We start from the raw sequence: 26,358 nt of genomic DNA on the forward strand, positions 1-26,358 counted from the left end.
AACTTAACGCTGTTGGAGATAACTTTCCAAACACAGAATTATACAACACGAGAACATTATCATTCCTCTTGTTCTACTCGGCAATTCATAAATAAGTCTGAATGCCTAAGACTATCATTCAATCAACGCTCTTCTACCCATGCAGTGACACCAGCAAATATCCATCACAAGTACCCTTGGCTTCCAAATTATTATGTCTGTACATTACTCAGATCATAATGTGACTTACCCAGGGAAAGGCCATTACTTTTCCTTCCAATGACAGAGACGGACACTCTGTCTTAGTAAGATCACTTAATGAAGTTGTTCGGTAAGAACCTCACGTTACAGCAGTTCCAGCAGAATGTATACTTTCCTGTCTCTTGGGTAGTAAAAAGCAATGGCCATGAATTTCTCCTCCCTGGTTTAAGCTCTTTAAACTGACAGTAAAGATACCATGATTGTCCATAAAATATTGCTGCAAACCTTTCAAATATTTTCACAAATCTGTTTTCTCTATAACTCTATTTGCTCCTAGATCATCAAGAAAAAAAAACATTCATTAGTGAGAGCCAAAGCATCCTGCTATAAATTTGAGCACCATCACTACCGCCACTGTAAAAAATACACTTGAATGTGTATAAAAATAATAGCAAGGGGTTGCAGCTTCAATCTCATTATCTTTCTTAGCGTTTTATAGTTTTTTTTTTAAGTAAAAATGTGTTTAATTCCAAACTAAAAACATATAAGCAAGCGCTCTCATTTGTAAAGGACATAGAAGTTAATTCTTCCATCTGAGTATGGATTAATTTCAGGCATTCTTTCCTTTGTCAGTTTGCTCTATATATTTTGAGTGATAAGAGGAAAATGTTCTGTAAAGAGAACAGGCTAAATTATATTTAGTGTAAGTCTACACAATACAAACAAAGTAGCCTATTGAAAATTATAGCACATGCTATTTTGCCATTTTTCCACTGCAGAAAAATGACTCTTAAATAATTGAACCTAAATGTTAATTTCAGAAACAGCTTATAAAGTCTTCTGTTCTATTAACATTTGATAGGTGAGACCCTGCTACCTGCCTGGCACAATTAGATGCTGTAAGATATAAAAGAGTTAAGACATAATAACTAAATGTCTTTTTATTTTTTCCTTTTGTGAGTGTTTTTGTTCCACATTATTAGAAACAGTAACATTAAAAGAGACTTTCATACACTTAAAAGTTCTATTCTCATTAAATATAGAGAATAGACAGCTCTATTAATGAGCTGTCTGACACAGCTCCTCTTAATTCCTTTTACAAGGAAATTAGGGTCACACACAGCATAGTGCCATGCACATGTAGTAGGCCACAGAGAGAAGTTCTGTCTACATGAACCAAGCTATTTCAGAACAATCACTTCAAACAGAGTCGTCTCCAGGGCTAAAAAAATATAAAATAGGTCTAGTAAAAGAATTTCCAAATTATAACAGAAAAACTAGAGGGCTCATTCAATCTTTACTTTAAAACCATTGCATTTTATGTGCCTTCACTCCAGAAAGCTGATGGCAGGAGAAGTGTATTCTATTTATATGTGTATGCTTGGTATCTAAAACAGTCCCTTGCATATGCCTTCAATAACTGGTGGGAGAGATGGATGGATGGATGCAGAAAAGGGCCTTCACGAAGTATTTGGTAACCATATTACATCTCTTTAACATCTTAATATTCCTTTAAATTTCTGGAAATAAGGCTCAAATTTCACTCCACTGTACTGTCACCAATCTATGATTCATAGATCATATGCTCTAAGTTTGAAATGATGTATTGTCCAACCAAACCTGCCAACTAATCCAAGAATTCTCTTCAATATCCCTGTGAGAGTTATTCAGCCTCTGCTTTGACATCTCAAGGAACCCTTTGGATTAAGGCAAAATTTTTCATTTTTTAAAAATAATTTACTTTAAATACCTTAAAGTTACAGAAGAGTTGCTGATATAATACAAAGAACTACCATCTCCGTCTCTCCTTCTCTCTGTTTCTTCAGTTGTTAACATTTCACCACATATGTGTGCTCTATCTATATACCTATCTCTCTTTCCCTCCCTCTCTCTCTTTTTCCTTTCATATATATATATATATATATATATATATATATATATATATAGTGTGTGTGTGTGTGTAGATAAATATATGTGGTGTGTTTGTTGTGTACATAAATATATATAAACATTATAATTAGTATTTTTTGAATCATTTGAGAGCAAGATGCAATCACAATTTTCAATCACTCCTAAACATTTCATTCTATCTATCTATCTATCTAAAATCATGAGTTCACACTGTTATGTGTAATCCCAATCCCAAATCTCAGGGTTGTTTCTAGTGTTCTCCCTTTCAAATTTTATAAATACCTTCTATAACAGTGAGATACTCGGCTCTCATTATCCTCTATATATTTACTAATTTATTCATTTATTTACTCAGTATTTATTTGTACAATATGACCAATCTCCCAACTATGCTGGTCATCTCCACTCACCCCTCTGCCTTCCCACCCACTAATTCCTCTCCCATGGACCCCTCCCATACTCTTGGGTCCAGTAAGCTTATTTCTGCTGGGTCTTCTCTCAGCTCTTCCTATTTCCTTCCCTAGCTGTACAGTGGGCCTGCTGCCAACAATTCTGTACCAAGGTGAGAAGTGAAGATGGGAAGGAAAGGGAAAATAAGAAACCTTTTCAAGTTCAACAGGGATTAGGAAGAAATTCTAGAATCTGCCTTCTTAGCATTGTGCCTGTCAGTTCTACTCTCTTTCTTCCCTGCAGCTTTGAAATATTTGAGGATAGTTTGTATCTCTGCAGCTTTGAAATATTTGAGGATAGTTTGTATCTCCCATGAATTCTCTTTCTTAAGCCAGACCTCCCCATTTCTTTATTTGTTCCTCTAGAATATGGTTTCCAGGACCATTACTGCTCTGACAACATTCTCCAACATTTGTTGAGATTGATTCTTCCAAATATCTTTCTCCTACATTTTTCCCATATGTGACTGTCATTCAATGAGAAGGAGAAGGATATTCATAGAACTCACAACGTCTGACTCAGGATTCACTTAAATGTAGATGAAATAGGCAACTGTCTTCTGAAAATCTTTCTTCTGCCACCCTCTCTACCAAGCTAAATCATTTGCTCCACCGATGCTGAAAATTCTACAGTTAGAGTTCATTCCACTGACTTTATACTAATAAGAAATGTGTGAACAGAATAGTGAAAGGTGAAAACCATGGCCTTTGGAGTAAAACAGATCTAGGCTCCAATCCCAACTCTGCCATCAATAATTGGGCACTCTCCTAATGTAAGCAAATCTCAGATTTCAACCTTAAAATAGATATATCTTATACAATTATTGTGAGGTTTAAATATGATAAACTTTTACAGTAACTGGACAGAGTAGACCATAGACCCTTACATATTGTCAATTTCTTTACTTGCGTGTGTTACTGCAAAATTCTTAAAAAACATATTTTTAAAGGAGTCTTTAAAATACAAAAAAAACTAAAGTTATGTGAATGAATTGATTAATTATTCCTACAGGGTGCATTAGCTAATGTTTTATAAGAATACTGGTTGCCTAGTAGATAATATTTATAAAGAAAAATGGATCAAAAAAGTGATGTGTTTCAGAACGAAACAGTCTCTACTTGACCTTCCACATAAAATGAAGCTTTTACACAGCCCCAGTCCCCTATTTTCCCCCAAGGCTATTCCCTCTTTGGTGTGCCATGCCTCTCAATTTTAGAGTATAACAAAGTATAGAAGTAGAACATATGCAGTAATTTCTCAAGAAGTACACAGAAGGATAAATAAAAGTCATTAAAAATTAATAGTAATAGCTGCTATTGACAAGGTTTAATTGCATTATCAGAATCATTTTTTAAAAACCTAGAAAGTGCATGTAAGTCTGAATGCTTTTCTAAGTCAAGTTTATATAGATATTCACTGTGTCAGTACATGTTTAATTTCAATGCAAATTGATTTTACAATGAAAACTGACCAAAAATATTTATCTATAGGAGCAACAAGAAGTGTGACTGGTTAGAACACTTTGTTCTGGAGTTGTACATTTTTTATATAAAAACACTTGAGAATAGATAATACCAATTGCTATTGCTCCCCTCTTTAGTCATATTTTTCTATTTAAAATGCAGAGAAAGTGAAAGGTGATGGATAAAAGCAGCACTAAAACATTGTTTCAAAATGAAGCTTCCTGAAGTTCAAATATAAAGTAAAAGAAAGGAACAATATTTTTGATTCCATTTTTTTTGCATTTTATATACATACTTTATGTGACCATGAAATATTTATTTTTCTTTCAATTATAATGGCTTCTTATTCCTTTTAATCTTTACGTCACTACTTGTGTCTTGACATAATTGCCTGGCTCTTCGTTCACGATCCAGAATTTCTTTGGGGAATAGGCTTTTCTCATCAAATACTGCTTTCAGTGCTACAAAATGATGAAGAAAATGACATATAAATTACACTTGGCAAAAGATCCAATTAAATGAAATAGTGGGGAGAAATGTTCAAATTTCACTTCTCAAAATGTGGATGTTCTTAAAACCAAGAGTGCTCTGGGAAAATTTCCTCTTAAGCTTCTGCTCTTCCTTTTAGTTCAATTTAAATTTAAAAGTTAAATTTTAACAGAGTTTGTCCTAGTAATGTATTTATAACATGATAGAGATCTACCATTTCACAGGAGAAGTCTGAAGAAGTTTGTGTTTTCCATTTTTGTTTTTTAATCTACCTAACAGCTCTCAAGGACTCATAATAAGCAAAGAACAAATTATTCTGTATTGAAATAAGACAATTAAAAGCATCAAAACACAGTTTGACTGTCTGCATGACTAAACAAGTACATCTGCAATCACATCCTTATAAGATAGTTTGACCTGCAGGGATCTGTGGCTTCAGAAGAAAAAGAGACAAATTATCCCCATGAATGGTTATATGTGCATCAGTGAGAAGTGGAATGAAACTGTGCCATGCATTCAAAAAAATAATTTTGGCCTTTTGCTAAATTTTGTCATTTCAACAAATGTTTATTGAAAATATATTACGTACTGTGCTCAGGCATAGTGGGGCACAAATATGACTAAGTCACAGGCTTCCTTCCAACTGGTAGAAGGTGGGAGCAGTAGCCTAATAACCAAAATGTCATCTATAATATGATACCATTCTAAGAGAATATGAGCAATGTAAATTATGTGGTTAAACATATAAAGAGCTTATAACAATACGCAGAGATCAGAGAAAGAGCTTGAAGAATCAGATGCTATTTGAGATAGATCTTGAAGACCAGAGAGGATTTTCACTGATAATGAGGACTATGGAGATGAGGAAGGGTTTGCAAGGGGGAAAAGAAATGTCAACTAGAAGGAACAAAGTAAATACAAGTATGGAGAAACAGAGCTACTCTTCAGGTAACTCTGAGTAATTCAGCACAATTTAACATAAAGGAGAGGAAAGTAGAATGAGATTGGAGCTGGACTGAGGGGCACTTTAAATACCAAGCCAAGAATTATGAAACAAAGAAACTACATGAACATTGAATAACCTCACAGTATAGAGGCATCTTTATATATTTGGATTAAAAAACAACAACAAAACTCTCCACTTCTCGTACAAACATAACTATAAAAGTCAATATCTTGCCCCCTTTGCTCTTGGATATTATACAAGAAAAACCAAGAAAATGAGGGGAAGTAACTCTGCGAATAAATTCCACGTTCAGCAAAACCCAAAGGTAGATGTAACCTGCAGCCTACATAATGTGAAGAAGGGTAGCCAAACAGCTGAGCTTGGGCAGAAGTTACACAAGATAAATCAATCCGCATGGAGAGTATAAAAAGGCCAGCAGCAGCTGCAGCATTTCAGAAAGTGCTGGCAAAGAGATGCTCACTAAAGATGAGGGGCTCACCCTGCGGTCCAAATGCTGTAACTTTCATTTCTATCTATGGATGCTACACGGGGTGAAGAAGGCTGGGAGCAAAAGCTCTCCCCAACCTCATTTGGTTCAGCGAAACATATGAGGCGGGACTATATAAAGAAGCACACCCACGAGCCATCTTCTGCTAAAAGCAGTCCGCCTCTGTAGGTTGTAAAACTTGAAGGCCACACTGATCCCATGTCCCAGGCTCTCACCCAGGGACCTGCTACAAATTTCAAGTCTAAGAAAACTAAACTCATTAAAGATAATTGATTAAAAGGGTAAATTTTAAAAACGGGCATAACATAGACATAAATGTGTTACAAGCAAAATTAAAAACTAAACAAAATGAATTTTAAAAAGAGCAGCAAAACTAATCAATACATAGATCGCCACCAGGAACGTGTTGCCATTGGACAAATACTGTTACTAAGCATTTTGCCACAAATTAAATTTGAAAATTTGAAAACGCTCCTGTCTCTATGAAAGAAGATCACAGAGCAAAAGTCCCTTCATCTCAGGGATGAGATGAAGACACAACGGGAAGTGATGAAATGTCAGGTGGCAGAACTCAGGAAAAAAAATATCACAAGTGAGAATAGACTGCATGGTAACACAATGGGAAGCGTAGAGTGCATGAGTAAGAAAAACAAATAAGATAAAATTAAAAACAGAACAAATTAGAAGGAAATGATAGATATTGGGGAAAAAAAGACCCAACAAATACAGAAATGGGCTGAGTCCTTAAGAAAGAAAAATTAAGCAGAAAAATTATAAAGTGTCATCTAATAAAACTTTCCTCAAATAAGAGACAACCTGACATATATAAAAAGGACATACTGTTAATTACCTCTTTAATGGACCTATCTTTAATGGTGTCACGTTATACGATGCTGTGGGGTTAGGAATTTGGGGAAACACAGTTCAGCCCATAGCATATATTTTGGAACTTTTAAATGACCAGTGAAGCTGCAGGAGCTTCAGCCGTGCTTCTGCATTTTTGGTAACTCAGTTCCAAACACAATCACAGTTTTATTAATGTGTCTTCACTTTTCCAAAATCCTGATCCTTTTATTTCTTGGTAAATTTGGTATTTCTTGGTATAATTTATGTCTTGTATAGCTTAGAGATAGCCAATCTTTGTTACTGGCCTGAGACAATTTTTAAAAATTGTGGCAAAGATGGAGTTTGGCAATATCTCTAGTGGAAAGAAGGAGTTGGAGGCAAAAAGGATATAAATAAAAGACCTAACTTTTCTTGCTCTGGGGGAAAAAAAAGGACATAACTTGTGCCAGGAATAACAGAAGAGTCAAAAACAAGGCATATCCCACTAAAGTTACTAGACTTTAAAGATAAAGGCAGAATCATTTGGCAGCCAAGCAAAATGATCAAGCCACTCAAAAGAAGAGAAATAGGGCTTCCCTGGTGGCGCAGTGGTTGAGAGTCCGCCTGCCGATGCAGGGGACACGGGTTCGTGCCCCGGTCTGGGAAGATCCCACATGCCGCGGAGCGGCTGGGCCCGTGAGCCATGGCCGCTGAGCCTGCGCGTCCGGAGCCTGTTCTCCGCAACGGAAGAGGCCACAGCAGTGAGAGGCCCGCGTACCGCAAAAAAAAAAAAAAAAAGTAAAAAAGAAGAGAAATACATGTATTGCATTTGATATCTTCATAGCAATGATCAATACCAGTAGACAGTAAAGAGAGCAACTCCCACAAGATAAGTAAGGAAAGAACATGTGAGGTACGAATACTATAAACATCCAAACTGCCCATCAAATCTGAAAACTTCCAATAGTTTCAACGTGCAGGGAGTTCATGGACTATTGTTCCCAAGAGTCCTTTTTGAGGAAATTACTACAACATAAACTGAGAAATGACTGAGGAAAAGATTTGGTGGTGAGCACCAAATATATTTTAACGTAGAAGTGAGATTAAAACAACATAAAGTTTAGGATGACAAATTAGAAGGCAAATGCCACATGCCTGACAACGTAGAAATGATACAATTAACAAAAATTGGGAAAGTAAGAAAGAAGTTTCATTCATGATAGATCAGTAACAGCTGAGAGACAAAGGACTTAAACCAACAAGTCAAGTAATAGCCGTATAAGCAAATTTAACAAAACAGAAGCAGAAAGAAAAATCATATTATTGAACAAAATTGTGTGGTGGAAGAGGGGGAGCGGAATGAAGAAACATGTTCATTTATCATCAGTCAGCATGGATTTAATTGTTACTGCCCTAGAAAAATAAAGGGTGACAACAATTATAATTATATGAATCTATAAGTATAAAGGTACTACCAGAACAAACATATAACACCCACCCACCCACCCCCCTCAAATAAAACAAAGAAAAAGATTACAGGTCCAGTGAAAACTTCAAAAAATATATAAACAGTAAATAGCAGAAAAGAGTATGAGAAATACAAAACCAAACTGTCTAATAAACAACAAATTTAAATGTGTTCAATTTCATGATTTTAAAAAATTGATTTTTTAGTTGGATCAAAGGCAAAAACCCAATTCACGTCTAAAATAAAATGATACCAAAATTTTGAAATAAAAGGATGGGAAAAGTATACCAGGCAAATCAAAATCAAAAGAAAGCGGGGATCAAAATCTAAAATCATAGATGCATGAAGAAACCCTCAAAGGATACACAGACACTCGCAGTAGTGGTTGCCAGAAATAGGTGATAGTGGGAACTGGACAGATCAGCATCATGGAAGGGAGGTAGACTTCTCACTGAATAATTTTTTATATGTTCTAATATTTGATCAGTGTGAATATATGTTGTTTTTCATATAAGAAAGTATATGAAAAACAGCATATTCTGTTTTTAATAAGACAAAAATGCAACCTGGACCTACCTCATAAGCAAAGTTACAAATGAAAACCCTTTCCACTGGCCTAATACCAGGGGTACAAGATAGTGTGGATCTCTGCACATTAGTTGATTCTGTCCTCTGTTGTCTGAAGGTAAGCACATCAGAATCACAAGGCATTCTGAATGCCTCAGAGCTCTTCTGAGGTCCACTGTGAAAGACAAAATGTTACTTCTGAAATAAACCCTAGCTGCTTTACTGAGATTTGTCTCTCAACTAGACAAGGAATTTTCATTGTAATTGACTGGGTTTCAGGACAATTAAACCAATAACTAACCGATAGGCCTTTGCAAGTTCTTTGACAGGGATAATCTTTCTGGGATAATTTATTTTTCTGAGTTAAAAAACAAGTGATAAAAAATTCATATGCAATTCATATGCAAGGGTAGATACCTGTTTCCTGGGCCCGAAGCTTACAATTTGGGGAGCTTTGTTTAAGAAAATGAACATAAAATTACAAATACAAAAGTATTCATAAAAGTGGTTATGTACTTAGAATGAGAAAATAAATCTCAACAAATTACTGGAGTTTTGTAGAGCTGAATCCTTTTCTTCTCAGATCTCTTTCAGGAAAGTCACCTGAAATGCTTACCTGGAAATGATTCCTACTTGCAACCTGGCTTCCTCTCTTCACCCAGAACACCCTAAAACTCCCAGCAACTCCTAATACTCACAAGGGACTTTGTAGATAAGGCTCATAAAACAACCTACATTAGCTTCACTAGCAATCTCCTTTATGTGGCGAAAGCCATGTCATTAACCTAACACCTTCTAAATGAATAATGGTCATCAATTCCTCTCACTATTCAGAGTAACAGCATTTGCTGGGTTAATGGCATAATGTTTGCATATAAGTGAGTCTGCCATGGATTTTGATACATGTAAGAAACCATTAACCATTTATTGAACCTGTTTAAGATTATAAAAGCATGTCTTTAACCTTGCTGTGATGACTTGTTTTCTTGATGAACTTGGCAAGGCTCTTCCCAGTTATTCAATCAAACACTAATCTAAGTGTTGCTCTGAAGAAATTTTGCCTATATAGTTAAAGTCCCTAATCAATGGATTTTAAGTAAGGAGATTATCCTGGATAATTTGGGAGAGCCGGACTTAAATCAGTTGGAAGGCCTTAGAAGCAGGACTGAGGCTTCCCTAAGACAGAAAAGAAATGCCAACACTGGACAAAACTTCTGCCTGTGCCCATGGAGTTCAGTCCTCTTCCTTTCACTGCCTGTGGACAACAGCTTTAGCCTGTGCCCAGTCTGCGCTGATCTTCCCTCCTGGCGCAGCTCTACTGCTTTTGGACTTGCTCCACCAGCCCTCACAGTACCATAAGGCAATTCCTTGCCATAAATTTCAATACATGGTCCTGCTCGTTCTGTTTCCCTGCACCCTGACTGATACACTTGCCATAAAGTGCATTGTTTAACGCAGAATCATCGTGAAGGGCGAAGCATTCTTATTGAGACAAATAGACTGGTTTGTCAAGGTTCCTGCGGTTTGTGACTGGAGTCTGTCGGACACTCCTTGAAAAGAAAATTTACGTTTATTCAAATATACAGCTTATCTTAAAGCACCTTCAAGTTCCCACACAGGTGTTATGTGGGACCTCAAGCCTTAAACTTCTTGCCTTATGGGTCCAACAACTTACTTAGAATCTTGGTGAGTAGTTCACTCAGAAGGGTTAGTAACAGCCAGTGTATTTGGACTCATTGCGTCCAAATGGACCCATCTTTAAACCTTCTAAAGGCTTCCTTCTCACTTAAAAGAAACCCAAGTTTCTTGCCCAGGCTACCTCATCCCACATGAACTGATCCCTAATTCTTCCACCCTCATCTTGGGCTCTCTGTGAGCATCTCTCACACTCTACCCTGGCAACGCTGACTTTTCTGTCCCTGGAATATGCCAACCTTTTTCCCACCTCAGTAGCTTTACACTTCTGCTCCCATCCTTGGAATGTTCTGTGCCCATTTGTTTGTGGAACTGCCTCCTCTTATCTTTCAGGATTCAGCCCAACAATCAGAGAGAACTTCACTGATGCCCCTCCTTAGTCACGTTCCATCACATTGTCTTGCTTTATTTTCCTCATACCTTTTATCAATATCACTATCCAAACGTATCTTCTTCTGTTCAGTTATTTATTTATTGTCTATCATGATCCTAGGTGATAAATTCAATGACAGCAAAGACCTTGTTTGTCTTTATACCCCATATACCCTTAGCACCCAGCATTGTGTCTGGTATTTACAATAGAAGATGGTCACAAAAATGTATTTGTTGAATAAATGAGCAAATGAATGAAGATACCTCCAGGCTTGTAAAGGATCCCTCTTCACACTTTGGAATTCCTGCCTTCCAGAGACCCGAGGGACTCTATTATGGTAATAGAAGGCTGGTCCGCCGTGTCATTTATCTATATATCCATCCACTTACCGCAACCCCTGCTCTTAAAAATTAACATCAAGTGTTATTGGTAACCATTTATGTTCCCTATTTCCTACTTGGGAAAAGATGACGTTATACATTAATCACTTCATTTTATAGTTGGCTGCCCAACAAGGCTTGTTATAATGATAACCAAAAGTGTTTTAAAAGCGATGAAAATGAAAGATGTGGTAGCCATGAAGCATTCAAACATTTTCACTAAAATAAAATGATTCAGTGATTTTCATAAAGCAAAGTTAATCTTTATCATCTGATCCCTCCCTTGCCCTGTAATTGGAGACTAACTATATATCAGATGAACAACAGTGGCAAACCTCACAAAGGCACCCTGGCAAGAAGGGACTTAGCGACTATGTCAACACAGCACTGCAATGACCAGCTGTTGTTAGTTTATGAACATACGGTATTCTGAAAACTTTCTCTTCAATTCACATCCTCCATCCTATTCTAAGTCCTCTAGGTAAGTGCTTCTCAAACTTTAATGTGCATAAAAATCACCTAGAAGTCTTGTTAAAATGCAGATTCTGATTCCATAGATCTGAGTTGAGGCCTGTGATGCTGCATTTCTAACATGCTCCTGGGTGACCCCAGGCTGTATCCACTGCCCACATTTTGACATCAAGGTTCTAATTCCTAAATATAGACTAGATCAGGATGGCCAGGCTGTCATTTAATTTCAGCCATCACTGTGTAACAATCAGGTAACAAAGCAACAGGTTGTTGGCAGAGTAGTGAGAGTTTATCAAAATGCTTTAGTGGTCTTCACATGGCTCTTAAATGATCGTGCTTGGGACCTGTTCAACCTTTTTTTTAAGACTTTTTTTTTTATGAGCCATTTTATTTTTACAAGAAAAGTAAAAGGAAGGTACAAGTATTTCTTATATATCCCCTGCCCGCACACATGCAAACCCTCCCCTGTTATTAACGTCAGTCACCAGAATGGTACATATATATATATATATATATATATATATATATATATTTTTTTTTTTTTTTTTTTTTTTTTTTTTGCGGTACGCGGGCCTCTCACTGTTGTGGCCTCTCCCGCTGCGGATCACAGGATCCGGACGCGCAGGCTCAGCGGCCATGGCTCACGGGCCCAGCCGCTCCGCGGCATGTGGGATCTTCCCGGACTGGGGCACGAACCCGTGTCCCCTGCATTGGCAGGCGGACTCTCAACCACTGCGCCACCAGGGAAGCCCGGAGAATGGTATATTTTTTAGTAAGGGTGAATCTACACTGACACATCATTATCACCCAAACTGCATTGTTTACCTGAAGTTTCACTCTTGGTGTTGCACAGTTTAAGGATATTTAAAGGATAATGACAAATATCCTTCATTATAATATCATACCGAGTATTTACATTGCCCTAAAAAAATCCTCTGTGGTCCCCCTATTCACCTCTTCTCCTCCTCCCCTGGCAACCGCTGATCTTTTTATTGTCTCCATAGTTTCGCCTTTTTAGAATCTCATAGAGTAGGAATCATACGGTGTGTACCTTCTCAGATGAGTTTCTTCCACTTAATAATATTCATTGAAGATTCTTCCATATCTTTTCATGGCTTGACAGCTCTTTTTTTTAAGTGCTAAATAATATTCCATTGTCTGGATAATAAACTGTACCACAGTTTATTTATCCATTCACATGCTGAAGGACATCTTCGTTGCTTCCAAGTTTTGGCAATTATGAATAAAGCTGCTATAAAGATCTGTGTGCAGGCTTTTGTATGAAAATAAGTTTTCAGGTCCTTTGGGTAAATACCAAAGAGCATGATTGCTGGATTGCATGTTAAGAGTATGTTTAGTTTGTAAGAAACTGACAAACTGTCTTCCAAAGTGGCTGTACAATTTTGCATTCCCACCAGCAATAAATGAGAGTTCCTGTTGCCCCACACTCTCACCAGCATTTGGTGGTGTGAGCATTCTGGAGTTTGGCCATTCTAATGCGTGTGTAGTGATAACTCATTGTTCTCTCACTTTGCATTTCCCTGATGACATATGATGTGAAGCATCTGTTGACTCTTTTAAAAAAATGTTTTTCACATGTTAATGACTTCTGTTTTATAGGACTCAAATTATGGTGATATGATATAAACAAAGATATAAAATAATAGGAAGGATTTTTTTACTTCTAAGATATCTCTGAGTTTTGTGCTCAGTCTAGATCTTCAGTTATCTAAGACTTCCTGGCATGAATCATGTGTAGAAATCTCTCATTTCCTACTAAAAATGAATATATCTATAAATGCATTCTTCTTGTATTTAATTATTTGTTCAAGTAAGAAGATTTCCATAATATTTGATTCTTTTTCTTTACTGGTACTAGATTTAAGATAGTACTTTAAAGCAAAGATATATAAGGTTGATTTTCCTAAAATCCTGTGTGTATACTTTCTACCTATAGCTTAAGAATTATAGAGAGTAAGTTTGTATATCAATGAAAAACCAGTATTGTCTCTAGCACAGCCTTCTGAGTAGGCAGATTCTGGCTGAGTTCACCATTTCTGAACTATTTTGCCTCTCTTTGTAAATTGCAGGTTACCATGGATATGCAAACTCCGTCTCATCTGGTAGAGTGTTAACTGACTCGCTCCCCTTCCTTGGAAGCACCGTTTTTGTACCTACCTGCAAATTGGGTCAGGGACAGTTATCTTGCACAAATTATCAATTCTCACCAAATTTTCAATCCTCCCACTTTTCTTCAATATCTGACCACAATCTTCCAAACTTTTTCAATTCTCACGTCTGTCTAAAACTGAGAACTAAAACCTGACAGCCCAAATCTTTATTCAGACTCTGTGCTGCCTTGCAGCTGTCCTTTGCTCTCAGGACCTTCAGGACACCAAAACAACTGACCTTCCCCCCTCCTAACATCTGGTTCTACAGAAGCAATGCCAACAAGAATCCCTGAGAGACACTTCTCAGACACTGTTCTGCCCCACCCAGAAGATTCATGATCACCTCTGGGCTGTTCAACAGTGAGCGGTAATCATTTGTCTTGAACAAAAGTAAGGGGGCTGACAACATTAACCTTTACCCTGTGCAACTAGAAAGTGGAGGCAGTTAAGAAATGGCCCGACCCTCTTGCGTTCCAGAAACAGATAGCAGCAAAGGACCACTCTTCTCTCTCTCATTCTGAGATAAGACCCTCTTCACCCTCCTCCCTAGTCTAATAAGACTCATGGATTCATTGACCTGTCTCTACAGTAGCTCAAGCCCCCTTCCTTTTTTTGAGATACTCCTCTTTAATGACTATTCTCCCTGTTGCAATAGCTTGAATAAAATCATCTCTTTAATTGTCCCGCACATTTTATCTTTGACAAACAACAACAACAAAACAATTCACCTGAGGTGTCACTAATGCAGCATTTTCTCTACGCTGGAAGTTTTAAAGATTTTATATGTACAATATGATGACTTCTGGGAAATCTATGAGCAAAACCTGACCCAGAGCCACTTCTAAGTAGATTCCAGTTTTTTGAATAAAGCATATCAAAAAGGAATTTCAAGCTGTTTGAGAACCCACGGGGAACAACTTGGAAGCTAAAGAGAGAGTGTGAAAGATGTTTCAACTTGAAAGGGAAAGAAAGAAAATACAAAAGGACATTAAAAACACAGTAGGTAAAACTAAAAAGTCACCTGGGGCTTAAGAAGTGTTTGAAACTGTCCCAAGTTCCAAAGCGGTAGTTTAGAATGTTGAAAGTAAGTCTGGCAAAATGCCTCTCATCGTACAATTGCCAAAGAACCTTCAGCACACTGTAATTATGGAGATTTCAGGAATGTGTGTAAAATGCAGTGCAAAGACTTAAGGTAGACTCTGTAATGACAGTGTGGAGGAGGGCATGTATTAGTAATTGAGATTTTTTTTAAGTGCTCATTTATAATAACAATTTTTAAATTCAGTAACCTCCTACGAAAAAGGAGATGAACAATTTTAAATGAAAGTGTTAAAAATAGGTAATATTATAGTGAAATAGCTGGTTTTAGAAAGCCGCATAAGAATAGGCTGCCTAAGGACTATGATTTCAACGTTATCTGAACAAGGGAGGCTGTACCTAGAAATATTAATAACATGGACACCTGTAAAACAGGGACACTTCTCAACTAGGGTCCACCTTTTACTAGCTATGTGAGACTAGGTATATTATTTAAACTCTTTTTTCTCTCCCACAGAGTCTATGCCAGAGACTCTTTATATAGTAAGTAGGGGCAATAATAATTCCTGTAACAAAGAGCCATTTAGTGGAATAATAATAATAAAATACTATCAATAAAGAAATGTATCAAACTCTTATTAGGTGAAGGCTCTGTGCTAAGGGCTTCACATGGGTTATTTCACTTAATGTTCACAGCAACATTATGAAGACGGTAGCTTATACGATGCCCATTATTAGTTGAAGAAACTAAGGCATAGAGAGTTCAACTGACCTGCTCAAGGTCATATAGCTAGCAAGTGGTAGAGTCTTGATTTGAAGCCAGGTTTATGCTTGAAATTTTGCCCTTACTATACCTTTATTGCTTTGAGTCTTCCAAGTTTTATTCATTCTATAAATGGAAATTCTCCAAAAGACAACCATAACCGTTAACACCTTATAACTGAGTAGGAATCATGACTGTGATTTCAAAGCTTATAAAATAATGTAAAGGACCAGGAGTGGGATAAAAAGCATGAATAGCCAGGGAAGATGGTACTATGCCAATGATCAGTGCATTGCCCCTGAGCTCCAAAGCCACTCTTCACTGCTCGCTGCGTGATAATGGACCAGAGCCTTGTAAATGGTTCTCCTTTGACAGCTGGTACAATGTTGAGCTCTGTCACTAGAGGGACGCTGTAGGGGAAATGGGTTTCTCTCCAAGCGGGTGTTCCCCTCACCAGGCTCCTGCAGGGCAGTTCCTCCAGCACTAGACTCCTACAGCATGACTTCCCCAGGACCAAGCTCCTCCAGTGCCTTCTGCAGCTCCAGACTCCTGTGATGCAAGGATGGCTTTTCCAGAGCCACAGCTTCCCTTGCCACCCTCCCAGGTGACTTTGCAGCAGAGCGCCACCTGTCTGCCAGCATGCAATGAATGACTTTCTGTAATACCCCAGGAGGCAAGCAGAGGGCCACCAGTGTGACTCCTCTCTGTGAACAGCCTCCCCTGCAGCCCCTTGATGGCTCTGCAGTGAGTTCTGAGACACATCACCTCCCTGTGGATGGCTTCCCCTGATGGCCCTGAGAGCAGATTTCTGCAAGTTCCATCTGCAGCAGCTCTGCCAACTTGCCAGGTGGCAAAACAGCGATAAGCCCTCTTGCACAAGGTCTGGGTCTCCGCCCTAGCTTAGGTGGGCCTATTCCTTGGTCTGTCTCAGGCCTGGGAGTAGTGGCTTCTCTTTAGATCTTCTATTCCTGTGTTCTTTAGAATTCTCTTTGCTGCTTACTAGCCAATGTTCTATAATGTGCATATATTATATCTAAAATCGGAAGAAAAAATGAACTGAAAAATAAAATTAATTCTAAAACATGCCTTGACTGTAGTTGCTCTTCAGTTACCATTCTTTTTCTTTCCTCCCTACTATAGTCAGTTTCTTGGAAAAGTGTTAGCTTTTCTTGGTAGATGCCCCACAGGTACCTCCGACTCAACATATTCCGAAAACTAACTCTAAATCATCTTCTCCTCCTATATTCCCTCTCTCAGTAATTGCCTCTCTTTGACACAGTTATCTGGGCTGGAAACCTGATAGTCATACATGTCTTAACATCTCATCAGGGCACAAAATCCTTTAAATTCTATCTCTGTAACACTTCTCAAATTAATAGTTACTTCCTTTCTAGGGTCCCCTTATCTTCAAAATAATAATAGTTACCATTTATGAGTGCTTATTATGTGCTAGTCATTGTGCTAAAATTAACCCACACAACTTCAAGAAGCAGGTACCATTAGCCCCATTTTACAGATGAGAAAACTGAGACTTTGTAGCTTATTTAATTTATCCAGATATAAACAACTAGTAGAAGGCAAAGTGAAAATTCAAAAGAAGATAGCTGCGTCATACAACAAGTTCCCACCACTCTAATACATACACTGCCTTCAGTCTAGCCCCATTATAATGCATCAACTACACAGTTTCCAGAAAGCTTTCTAGAATGCAAATCTGGTCATGTCACTTGCCTGCTTAAACATTTCAACAGGAATTTTGTTTCTGGATAGGATTTAATAAGTAGTGGGGGCTTCCCTGGTGGAGCAGTGGTTGGGAGTCTGCCTGCTGATGCGGGGGACGCGGGTTCGTGCCCTGGTCTGGGAGGATCCCTCATGCCGCGGAGCGGCTGGGCCCGTGAGCCATGGCCGCTGAGCCTGCGCGTCCGGAGCCTGTGCTCCGCAACGGGAGAGGCCACGACAGTGAGAGGCCCGCGTACCGCAAAAAAAAAAAAAAAAAAAAAAAAAAAATAAGTAGTGGCAGGTCTTCCTTCTCACTGCACCAGATAGGAAAAAAAAAGGTAAATTACAGAAATAATATTCTTAAAGCCTTCAGAGAGCTGTGAAAACAAATATTATCAAATTAAAATTCATGAGATAGTAGAACCATTCTCAGATGAGCTGAGATTGCCAAATCTTTTCTTCCCTTTGGGGATTAATCATGTCTGGGCATTGCTAAGAAACAGGCTTGCCATAGACAGATTTTCTAAGGGAAGGGAAAATCAGAAGAGCTTTTGATGACTGTGTGGGTTGGTGTGATGAACTGCAATTTAGAGACACTTTGTAACTGTGGCCAGGGTTCCCCACAGGACATATTCTGCGTGCTGGGGTAGTGTGGCAGGCTATGGATTGGACTGGGGAGGCAGATTAATGTTTTCTGCGGTCACAATATTCCACTACAGGGAGAGGCCTAAAACAAACATTTGAAACTGAAAGTAAATGAAGTCTAACTAAAGCCATAACCCAGCACTGACCGAACTCCATCCCTAATTGGATTAACATGATCCACCCTTCATGCTCTCTGTCCAGCTAAGGAAAGGGTGCACTGCCTCAGAGAAAAAACGCTAAGTTCATTATCTGTAGATCTTTAACACATAATTTCTGCCATATAATAAAAAATTATACAGAAATTACAGGACTTGCAAGAAAGAAGGAAAATGTGACCAATGACCAAGAGGAAAAAATAAACATTAGAAACAGATCCAAGGATCACCCAGATACTGATGTTAGCAGGCCAGGACTTTCAAATTATTATAAATATGTTCAAGAAAACAGAAAATTTGGACAAAATGAATGAAAACAGAAGTAATTTCAACAGAGTATTAGAATATATATAAACAAGATTCAAATGGCATTTTAGAAATATATATACATATATATATATACACACATATACATATAAAATCTGAAATTGGGAACTGATATCATGGGTTTAAAAGAGACTGGCAAAAGAGACAGGACTAGTGAATGCAAAGGTAAGTCAATATAAAATATCCAAAATGAAGCCCAGAGAAGAAAATAAAATGGAAAAATGAGAAGAACATAAGAAATGTTTGTGATATAATGAAAATCCAACATATGTGTAATTGCAATCCCAGAAGGACTGGAGAGTGGTAACTGGAAAGAAACAATATTTGAAAAGATAATAGCTGAGAATTATTCAACATTGAAGAAAGATGTATTCAAGGATTCCTATCAACCCCAACCAGTATATATACAGAGAAAAGTGTATTTATGCCCACTGTGATAAAACTGCTAAAAAACAAGGATAACGATAAAAATCTGTAAAGCAGCCAGAAAAAAAATTACATTCAAAGAAACAACAATAATATGAAGAGTGGAATTTTAAACAGGAACTATAGGAGCAAGGAAGCAGTGGGATGGTATCTTTAAAGAGTTGAAAAAAACTGCTATCTAGGGTTTTAAACCCAGTGAAAAAATCCTTCCAAAGTCAAAATGAAATAAACGCATTTTTCAGACACATAAAGCTGGGAAAATTACTCATCAGCAGACCAACATTATAAGAAATACTGCAGAAATTTCTTCTGAATAAAGGAAAATAATCTCAGATGGAAGCCTAGTACCCCAAAAAGAAATAAAGTACTGTAACCTCTAGAGTAATCACTAAAAGGCTAACACAAAGAGGTCTAAAAACTGAAGAATTAATAGAAGAGATAAAATGGGATAATTCAGAATACTTGCCTAAAACATTCCAATGTTCCGCATTTCTGGTAAAATAAATACCAAAGTCCTTAACACAGTACACCAGGTGCTCCATGATTTGGCCCCCATTTACCTCTCTGGCCTTAATTCTCACCATGTCCCTTCAAGAACCCAGCCATTTGGGACTACTCATAGCTCCCTTAGCACACCATCCACATACTGTTCCTTTGCCAGAAATATCATCCCCCTTTTTTCTTACCTAACTAATATCAATTTAACTTTTAATATCTAGCTCAGGCACAATCTGGTTTCTCTGAAAAATCATCTATGAACCTCCACGTGATCCCACAGTACCCAGGGCTTATCTCTATTATAGCCTTTGTTGTAAAACATAATGATTTGTTTCCTTATCTAGCTCCCCAACTAGTCTTCAAGAGCTTTGAAGGCTGTGCCTCTACAAGTCAGCTCTGCGCCTCCACCACCCAGCACAAGGGCCAGCACAGAGAAGGCATTCAATATTCACCAGGAGGGCTAAACAAACACATGAGCAAACACGATTTCTGCATCAGCTATTTGAAGACTGCTATTATGCAGAGCATGTTACCATCCTCTTCCATTCTCCAGACCCTTATTTCTAAATAGCGCACCAGTACCTCAAACTCAACACATTCCAAACTCAACCCTATTCATCTGTGTCAAACTCAGTCAACGTGGCACCATCTGAAGTCACCCATTGCAGCCGGCCTGGAATCATTTGGACTTGTGCCCTACTTCAACCACAATGCGTCTTTCCTTATGTTTCCTTGATCTTGACTTCCTCTTCTCCTCCCTCACCCTTTGAACGCCTACTCATTTTAAGTCCCAGCTCAGAGCTGACTTCCACTTATTCCTTCTTATGCCCCAGGCAGAGTTAATCTGCCTTCTTCTCTGAGGCGTCCACAGAACCTCATTTGTGGTGGCATGTGTCATGCATTCTGTTGTCCTCAGTAGTTTACATCTGTCTCTCCCTCAAGCCGGTGAAACTTTTTAAAAAAGGAACTATTTTCACTTGCAGAGAAGGCAGATGAGTGGAAATATTTTAAAGGGAGCAAAGAAGAAAAATAGAAAAGCAAAAGAGAGAAAACATCTTTTTTAAACGGTGTGGAAATTATAGAAAAATTTTATATTAAGAAATCCAGGAGAAAAAATTCTCTTTGAAAATGTATTAGAGTTTTTTTTGTATTTCCAACCAGCCATTCACCCCCAACTTCCCCTACACGTCCTCCCTGCCCATGAGGAGAATTTATCTGCCGATGAAGGAGAATTCTCCTGCTGCAGAACGTGCAAGGCTCCTCACAAAAACAGGAGCTCCCAGGGCTGAGGAGAGGCATTTGCTGCCCTCACCCTTGCTATCTCCCAATTCCTGGCTCTCCAGCCTCTGCAGTCTTCTTCTCTCCTATTTCTCTTGCCTCTATTCTGACTCCTTGCTCCATCTTGCATGTTCTATGTCTGGACCGTCTTTACACTTTGTTCTGGCTCCCTGGATCTTGTCTTACTGTCTGTTCCCCACACTCTCTTCCGTCTGTGACTCAGCAGGACAAGATAAGTCCTCCCCATGTTTATTCTTGAAGATGAATCATCCTGGGGAAAAAGCAGTAGGCTGATAGACTGAAAGCCCAGTCAGATGCACTATAGGTTATTTAAAGCCCTAATGTTTGTGGATTCATGTTTTTAGAAGAAATGAGCAGATATCATAGATGATCCTCCTGAGAGCAAATGAACTATTATAGATTTAGAAAAGAGAAACTGAGAAAAAGCAAAGGAAGCTGATAATAATTAGACTGGAAATATAGCGGTGAGAAATGACAGCTGTATCTTGTTTACAAGTGGAATTAAAAAAAAAAAAATGTTGACCAGCTGTTATAGGGAACCAAGCAGAGACAAGAGGCTTAAACTTCCCCAAGCGTAGACATAAATGCCTCTCTCCTACAAGGGTTATTATTTCTCAAGGATGATGTTGAACCCCCATCTCAGAGGATTTGAAAAGTTTAGAAACCACAGATCTCAGATGGTTCGAGTGCAGTTCTGATCTTTTGACTGTTACAAGTTGAAAACTTCTCTTTTCATTAATTATTTTAAATGAGTTCCCTGCAGTGTCCATATGCTTTCTGAGTGCCTCGCTGAGTAGCAGGTTGTGTTGCCTGCACTCCCGTCGGGTCCCTCTTTGCGGGTAGGATGCTTGTACAGAAGTTACTCTTCAAATTCTTAGACACTCGGAAGCCTATAACAGTCCGAAAAATAGAGCATTCTTTTGCACATCTTGTTTCCAATTCCTCAGAGATCATTCACTTCTGTTTTCTAAATTAAGCTTTCTTGTCGACTCATCATATTAGCCTAGCACAACAGCTGGAAGGCTCTAAGACAATACACTTTAAGTAGCTGCTATTTATAGTGTTTCACATGAAAAGAACAAAACCAGATTGTCAGAGACTCTGTTCTGAAGCTGCCTTAGGATATCTCTTTCTCTGGTATCAGATCTGAAAATTAAGATGATTGGGGGGAATGGGTTCTTATTCATAGCAGACTCATTATATATATTCATGGCATTCTGACTTCAGAAAGATGGCAAAACAAAAATATTCCTCTTATGTATTTTGGCCTGTTGGCTGTCCTTTCTGAGAACACAGATCGGCAGCTGAGCTATAAATCTTAGCTGTCAAACCATACTTCATTTCACTGCAACCTACAAGGCGAACAGTGTTACTTTCGTGCTTTTCTACTTTGTTTTCTTAATTGGTTGAGTTTCGTGGGGAGAGAGGGTGGACGTGGTATGATGGTTGAGGACTTACTTTCAGGAAGTGATGGAAGCTCTGGAATTTGGGGACATTCCTCCTCTGGCTCTTCCCTAAAGTATTTCTCAGGGTCTAGAAGAAAAGCTGGTTTATTGACTTCAGGTAGTTCTTTCAAGTTTCCAATGCTTAATGACCTAAAACTGCCTTTACAACAGCAGGTTTTAAGGGAGGATGGAAAAAAAAAGTATAATATCATTAATTCCTCAGAAAGGGCTAGCACATTTCCAAGTTAACTTTTTTTAAAAAAAAAATCTAACCTCCCTGTTACTCAGCTGTTACAGCTGCAGATCAGCAAACCCTATAAACACAGCTGTTCAAGATAAATCCATGTTCCTTTTATGCAAAGGGACCAAAAGAAACTCAAGGCTCCCCATTCATTTATTTTTCATTTTGTATTCTTTGCTATTTTCCCTTGAAAATGAATATTCTGCAGTTTTGGAAAAGCTCCAGTTTCTCTTTTATCTGCAAGAAAACTGTACGCTTTGTGAGATGGAATCTATTTTTCAGCGTTTAACAACATATCTAAAATTTTGAGTTTGCAGGTTCACTTTCATTTTGCTAAAATGTAAACCAGATCTTTATTATTGTATCTATGATGCACACAATGAGATAATGGGAAGGAAGACTCTTAATTATGCCCTTACAGGCAAAGTCTTGGACAAAATTAAAAAGTTTTCCTTTTGCTTCATGGGATAAATGGATAATGGAATGGAAGTCTACAAAAACTTAATTCAAGATGTGATTCTATGTTTGTTTAACTGTTAGCTCTGTGAAGGTAAAAACTGTCTGTGCTTTTGTCATTGTGGTAGCTCAGCATCTAGGAAAAGTAAACTAACAGGTAAGTAGCACCTGCTCAGAGACAAGTCATGTGCCATGTCAGTGGTTCTCAAACTGTACCAGGCATCAGAATCATCTGCAGGGCTTATCAAAGCATAAACCACTTGCACCATTCCCGTTTCTAACTTAGTTGGGTGGGGATGGGGCCCCAGAATGTACCTAAATTCCCAGTGATGCTGATGCTGGTAGACCAGGGAACGTACTTTGGGAACCAATGTGTTATATTAAACCAAAGGAGAAATCTTCACAACCCTTAAAGTATCATTATGCCCTTTTGACAGATGAGGAAATCAAGGCTCAAGATGCTTTAGTAACTTGCCTGAATTTACATAACTGGTAAATGGTAGACCTTGGACATCAACTCAAGTATATTTCACTCTAAAAGTCATGCTCCAAGGTATAATAATAATAAATAATATTACTAATAAAACTGTACTGAGTTTCTACAATATGCCAGGCACTAAGTGCTTCACATATATTTTCTCATGTAATCCTGACAAAACCCCTATAGAGTAGATTAGTTTATAAATATGCATTGAATACTAACAAATAATAATGTACCTTTTGACAGCAAAATTTCAACAGAAATGAGCACATTTGCTCTGGGAAAGTGCAGCTTCTCCTTGGACACAAGTTGACAAAAGATTCGTAGTGAGTGAAATATTCTCGTCATATGATGGAGCTTCGAGAATGATTCTCACTACTCTTCTAAACAACACACTTCAATATGATAACAATTCTTTTGTTTCAATTACTTTTTTTTACAGTTTTTTTCTGGTCAGCCACAACTAAACAAGTACGTTGTTCTGTGTGGCTTTGGGCTTTCTGAGAACAAAAATAGTTTTAATTTTATTTTTATCTTTTAAACACTTAGGAGAGAGAATTAACATCCTGTGCCAACTCTGTTTTGGAAACTATAGTGGGCACTTTCCACATGTTTTCTGGTTTAGACCTTATACTTCTGCCTATTGTACACTGTGAAGGCTTGGACAAGTCACTTAATATCTCTGAGCCTCGCTTTCCTCCTTTGTTAAAATGAGATCACAAGAGCTTACTTTCAGATTTATTAAGGAACACCAGCATTCCTGGCACATAGAGTAGTTACTTGTTTTCTTCACACCAATCTATAAAATAATAACATGATAAAAATATATCAACAGTGATTACTTACTGAATAATTCTTTTATAACTTCACCATTGTAAAGGTTATGTGTTTTTTTGTTATAAACATTTCTTTCCTTATATTCATACCTAAATTTATAACTTCTGATGGTCTGACATTGGAAGAAAATAATTTATGATGAAACAAAATAACAACCACAAAGGATGAACAGACACTTTCTGGCTATAAATATACACCTTTAACAACAACAACAAAAAATCTCTATCCTGTGGACCTAAGTAGTGACAATTGTTTACACTAATCAAGTTATATCTTTGAATAAAATGCCTACTAGCCAGGTGATGGTATAAAAGGGTAAGAGCCACGAAGGAGGAGAAGCTAGTTAAGCAAAGGTCCTGTCCCCATAAAAACTGGAAGGTCAGAGAAAAAACTATGAAGAAGAAAATGCCACAGAAACGCACACTATCCTTGCCCTGTGTGTAAACTATATGGACTAATCAGTGGTATGTGTCAAAAGCTCTTTTATCCAGTGTTATGCCTGGATCTTCATTTATGGTATCCAAAATGCAAAAAGAAAAAAATAGTTCAGTGCTTTTGAGGCTTGTTATATGAATCGATAGATTAGCTTGAATCCACAGGAAAAGTTTTTATCAATAAAACACAGGAAGTGAAACCAGTCCATAGTTGTATATAATTCCAGTCAGAAAACAGGAAATGGTCTCAAATATATTTAACATTCACTGTCACAGACCTCAACCTTAACAGCTACAAGCCATGTTTCCAAAAATTGTTATTATTCTCTTGGAAGCCTCAGGCCAGAAAACATACCTATTTTTCACAAAATCATTGAGAGCCATGGGGTCTGCCCTCTCCCTTCTGCCTCCTTTCCTTGCACCCTTTGACCCTTTGTGATTACTGCTGCCCTTAACCTTTATTCCCTATTTTGCTACACATTAAGCAGCTATAGAACCTTGAGATGTTTCCTATACTCTCAGCCTCAATTTCCTGCTCTGTATGAGATTCTTACTGTGATTTTAAAGGAGATAAGATGGATGAATGCTCAGCGATGTGTCTAATAAATAATAGTATTCAATAAATGTTTATTTCCCTCCTCCCTTTTCCTCTCCCCTACTTGACTGTATCTCCCAAACCCAAATGAGCTTAAAAGTAAAAGTTTCATTTTAGAGTAGTTTTAGAGTTACAGAAAAGTTGCAAAGATAGTACAGAGTTCTGGTATACCCTTCACTCAATTTTCCCTGTTGTTAACATCTTATATTACCCTTTGTCACAATCAATACTGATATATTATGATTAACTAACCTTAGTATTTTATTAGGATTTTCCTAGCTTTTCCTAATGTCCTTTTTCTATCCCAGGATACCACATTACATTTAGTTTTCTGACTCCTTAGTTTTCTCTGGTCTATGATAATTTCTCAGACTTGCCTTGTTTTTGATGACCTTGACACTTTTAAGAAATATCAGTCAGTTTTTTTGTAGAATCTCCTTCAATTTGGGTTTGTCTGATGTTTATTTATGGTTACACGAGGATTATGGGTTGTTGGGAGGAAGATAACAGAGATGAAGTGCTATTCTCATTATATCTTATCAAGGGCACAGGCTATCAACCAGACTTACCACTGTTGATGTTAACTTTATCACCTGGCCAAAGTTGTGTTTCCCAAGTTTCTGTAAAGTTACTTTTTCCCTTCCTGTCTATACACTACTCTCTGGAGGCAAGTTTCCAAGCACATCTACACTTAAGGAAGATGAAGAGGAGAGTTAAGCTCTACATCTTTGATTGGGAGGCATATCTACATAAATTATTTGGAATTATAGATTTTTTTTTTTAAGGAAATCTTTGCCATCCGAAAGACTGATGGTAGGTAGCAGCTTTTCCCCAAATCACACTGGAATGATCTCCCTCACAACATACTATCTCCCATGAATAAGACATATTATTCAACCCTCAGAATGGGAGAAAATATTTTCAAACAAAGCAACTGACAAAGGATTAATCTCCAAAATATACAAACAGTTCATGCAGCTCAATATCAAAAAACAAATAACCCAATCAAAAAATGGGCAGAAGATCTACACAGACATTTCTCCAAAGAAGACATACAGATAGATGGCCAACAAACACATGAAAAGATGCTCAACATCACTAA

At 37.8% G+C, this 26,358-nt stretch overlaps 1 protein-coding gene across 1 annotated transcript in view; it reads right to left on the reverse strand.

Moving 5' to 3' along the window:
* Positions 1-4,248: 4,248 nt before the first annotated feature.
* The window catches only part of WDR49 (WD repeat domain 49), a 135,130-nt gene continuing 113,020 nt past the window's right edge, over positions 4,249-26,358 (reverse strand). Inside the window, 3 exon segments of the mRNA XM_067737142.1 lie at positions 4,249-4,465; positions 22,226-22,372; positions 24,237-24,339. Coding sequence (XP_067593243.1) covers positions 4,335-4,465; positions 22,226-22,372; positions 24,237-24,339 — 381 coding nt within the window. The 3' untranslated portion in view covers positions 4,249-4,334.

Source organism: Pseudorca crassidens, chromosome 5 (genome assembly GCF_039906515.1).
Source record: "Pseudorca crassidens isolate mPseCra1 chromosome 5, mPseCra1.hap1, whole genome shotgun sequence".
NCBI classification, from domain to species: Eukaryota; Metazoa; Chordata; class Mammalia; order Artiodactyla; family Delphinidae; genus Pseudorca; species Pseudorca crassidens.